At 40.1% G+C, this 3,398-nt stretch overlaps 1 protein-coding gene across 1 annotated transcript; it reads right to left on the bottom strand.

Annotated features, from left to right (window-relative positions):
• Positions 1–328: 328 nt before the first annotated feature.
• LOC104957786 (dnaJ homolog subfamily C member 5-like) lies at positions 329–2,742 on the bottom strand. The gene is made up of 3 exons (XM_010785448.1): positions 2,602–2,742; positions 1,906–2,119; positions 329–1,146 (listed from the first exon to the last, which is right to left on the bottom strand). Exons 1-3 carry the CDS (start codon positions 2,712–2,714, stop codon positions 769–771), a joined length of 705 nt encoding a protein of 234 aa, XP_010783750.1. The 5' UTR covers positions 2,715–2,742; the 3' UTR covers positions 329–768.
• Positions 2,743–3,398: the final 656 nt, after the last annotated feature.

The following is a 3,398-nucleotide window of genomic DNA, read 5'->3' as shown; positions in this document are numbered from 1 at the left end:
CAGCAGCACGACTTCAACGTCACGCCAACTTCAGATCCATATTCAAACACACAGATTCTAAATGGTCCGAGTTGAAGCGTTTGTTTGAACAGTAGCCGCTTGGTAACAACCATCGTTTCTCAGACACGTCCACTCTTCAGAGATCACCAGTGGGGTCACTGCTGATGATTTAATGTAGAACAAAACGTGATCCGTCTCTTCAATGTGTCTCAACCACAGACCTTAGTTCAGATACTTTCCTAATTCCTATGGAGAAATCCCATCGGCTCTGAGACGAGGGAACAGGAAGTGGAGAAATGCTGACTCACTTCCTGGTTTTAGGACTCGTCACTGCACCACTCGACAGAAATCCACCACAACCTCTGACAGCTAATTCTGTCTAAAACTTGGAAAAGGATAAAGCCAAAGCTGCTCTGACGTTGGGAGAGTTGGACAAAGTTTGACAGCCAAATACTGACTTGGTGAGATTCTTGTCACCAGGTCCCTCTCAGATAGAATTTCCTGCTGCGATGTGGTTGTGAAATGCAACAAGCACTTTCACAACCACATCGTTGTGAAATCCAGCCACTCTGGCCTCAGGTGCTCGAGAGCAGACGCAGGTAGATCAACTTGTGGAAACAAGTCAAATTGCGTGTCATCCTTGCACAAGGGGCCGTGCTAATCTTCTCTCTAACGTTTCACACAACGCAATAGAAAATGTGTGAATTCATTGTTTCGTGGACCTCGCTGTGATTTGTATAAACTGACTGGTTAATTCTGTCTGTGTCTTTATGTTGGATTCATCCACAGAAGGGATGAAGCCAAAACCACCCTGACATCTCCTCTGCATCGTTTCCACTTTCTCAAGCCCCTCTTCCTGATCTGAGTCTCATGAGAGTTTGATCGTTTCACGGATGTCTTGAAATACAAAGGGACAACACTTGCCGTTTCAGATAACCCTTCTGACAATGAGTTGTTCCAGCAGCTGGAGGACACCATCTGAATCTTCTTACCTGCGTCCTGATTCCTGATCTCTGCCTCCAGGTCTTCGGGGTCCACATAGGCAAAGTTTTCCTGTTCTTCGCTCGTCTTGCACTTCCCACAACAGAAACAGCAGCAGCAGAAGCAGCAGCAGCAGGTGAAGATCCCGCAGCAGACCACCAGGCCCTGAACACAGAGGAGAGGAAAGCTGAATTAGGAAGGGGGGGGGGCATTATGGAATTACATTAATTTGCAACAAGTACGAAAACAAGTTGCAGCAGAAAAACGTTGTGAATGATCTACGGAATGATCCACAAGTTTCTGTTCGATTAAGTCCCTTGAAATAGATTTGTAAATCGTTTTTAAATACATTTCTACAACGCCGCTATCAATTAGGAATGGGGCGATCCATAATTATTGCAGTTTTATTTCTTTTTTGGGGGAATCAACTTTTTTTAGGTAAGCAATTTTTTATTCAACGTTTTTTTGAGTCAACTTTTTTTGGTAAATATTTTTTTAAGTCTTAACGTTTTTTGAAGTCAACTTCTTTTGGTCAACATTTTTTTAAAGCCAACTTTTTTTGGTCAATGTTTTTTGAAGTCAACTTTTTGTTTTAGTCAACTTAATTTGTCAAAAAAAAAATTCAGTTCACTTTTTTTTACGTCAATGTTCTTTGCTCAACTTTTTTTTATTGGTCAATATTTTTTTTGATTCAACTTTTTTTGATTTAACGTTTTTTTAAATGAACTTTTTTTTTTATTCAATTTTTTTTTATTTAACGTTTTTTTAAGTGAACTTTTTTTTGGTCAACATTTTTTTTAGTCACCTTTTTTTTAAGTCAATGTTCTTTGCTCAACTTTTTTTTATGTTAACTTTTTTTTGGTCAACCTGATAGAAGAGTTTTTCACCTGTCGGCCTCCATATGAAATACACGTTTCCTCTCACCTTGAACCAGCACTTGGACATGAGGAAGTAATATTTGACGCTCTCGTCCCCAAACTGCTCGGCGACGTAAAGTCCCATCGAGCCGTACTCATCGTAGATCTTCCGTTTGTTCTCATCGCTCAGGATGGAGTTGGCGTTGTTGATTTCCTTGAATTTGTCCGCTGCCTCTGGGTTGTCTGGGTTTTTATCCGGATGATGCTTCAATGCCAGTTTCCTGTAAATAAGGGAGTGAGAGTAGATTAGCTTTTAATTAGCAACCCCCCACTTGTCTTTTAGTCTTTATTACTTACCTCCCTCTGTATTGTTTTATAGCTCTCAATCTTTTTATTTGTATTTATGTTGTACCGATATGTTCACTTTGTTTTATATTTTATATTGTTGCGTCGACTCAGTTGTCTTGTGTCTTATCCGTCAGAGAGAAACCATCAGTTCCTTTCCATTAGTGCACTCAAAGGGCCGGTTGGAACTTTAAGAGTATATAAATATAAATATATAATATATACAAAATAATGTATTATATTACATGATTGCCTCTGCATTGGATTATTAACTGATAGGGTAACAACTTAATAATTAACTACGTCTGAAAGCAGAAGTCATGGGCAAAAAACGGCAAGTCTCTTCAGTGCACAGGTCACAAAATGAGATGCATTGTGGGGCATGTAGTTTATGGACAAGTGATATTTGTGAACACACCTGTACGCTTTCTTTAGTTCCTCTGGCGACGCTCCTTTCTTCAAATCAAGGATCTTATAAAGGCTTTCTCCTGCCGTCGACATTTTACGCTGAGATCTGTTTTGGTCCTCCATGATTCAAGATCTGGAAGCTGGAACAAGGAGAATATAAAGATTTTATAAAACGGACAAGTCAAATCAAGCAATCTGATTGGTTCTTAGCCGTGATATACTGAGCGTATACCACGGGTAGAATTGTAAGTTACTTTTCACAACAAGTCAGTATCCCTCCGCGTCTGAGAAAAACAGTATACCGTTGGGCTGAAAAGCAAACTGCCTGCAGTTTGCTTTTCATACTGGAACAAGAAAGCAGCGGAGAAGTAACGGGGCAGAAGCCCTCCTTTTTGACGCAGCGGTCCAGACATAGACATCAAACGGCAAAACATATTCAGTGTGCAGTTCCTTTGGCATTAGGGCAGGGATATCTAGATACTTTTGAAGGTTTAACATAATGAATTGTGCTACTTTTAAAGCAAGCAACGATGTTTTCAAATCTGTAATCAAAGAGGTCCGCAAAAACGCTATCGACCAATCAGATTGCTTGATTTGACTTGTCAGTTTTATAAATATATTTAAATTTCTTCCGTTACGAAACAAATTTACAAAGCATAAAATGGAAACATTTAAGATTAACTTCGACCTCCGGGGGGGTCTTACTATGGAGGAGTGGATTGAGCAGTTACTATCTCCAGAGAGCACCTAAACGACGACATGCAGAGCTACGTGAAGAGCAGGTAGACCAACTGGAAAAGTAGCACC

This window comes from Notothenia coriiceps, unplaced genomic scaffold (genome assembly GCF_000735185.1).
Source record: "Notothenia coriiceps isolate Sejong01 unplaced genomic scaffold, NC01 NC01_scaffold00027749, whole genome shotgun sequence".
Lineage (NCBI taxonomy): Eukaryota > Metazoa > Chordata > Actinopteri > Perciformes > Nototheniidae > Notothenia > Notothenia coriiceps.
Note: the sequence above shows the minus strand (reverse complement) of the source record. Positions and strands in the feature narration are given on the sequence as shown.

Bases quoted from the DNA above. Each gene is read 5' to 3' on its own strand.
- LOC104957786 (XM_010785448.1), bottom strand. From the start codon at position 2,714: ATGGAGGACCAAAACAGATCTCAGCGTAAAATGTCGACGGCAGGAGAA. The intron at 2,120-2,601 runs GTGTGTTCACAA...CCTTATTTACAG, and splicing joins GAACTAAAGAAAGCGTACAG to GAAACTGGCATTGAAGCATC. The intron at 1,147-1,905 runs GTGAGAGGAAAC...CTCTGTGTTCAG, and splicing joins TGTCCAAGTGCTGGTTCAAG to GGCCTGGTGGTCTGCTGCGG.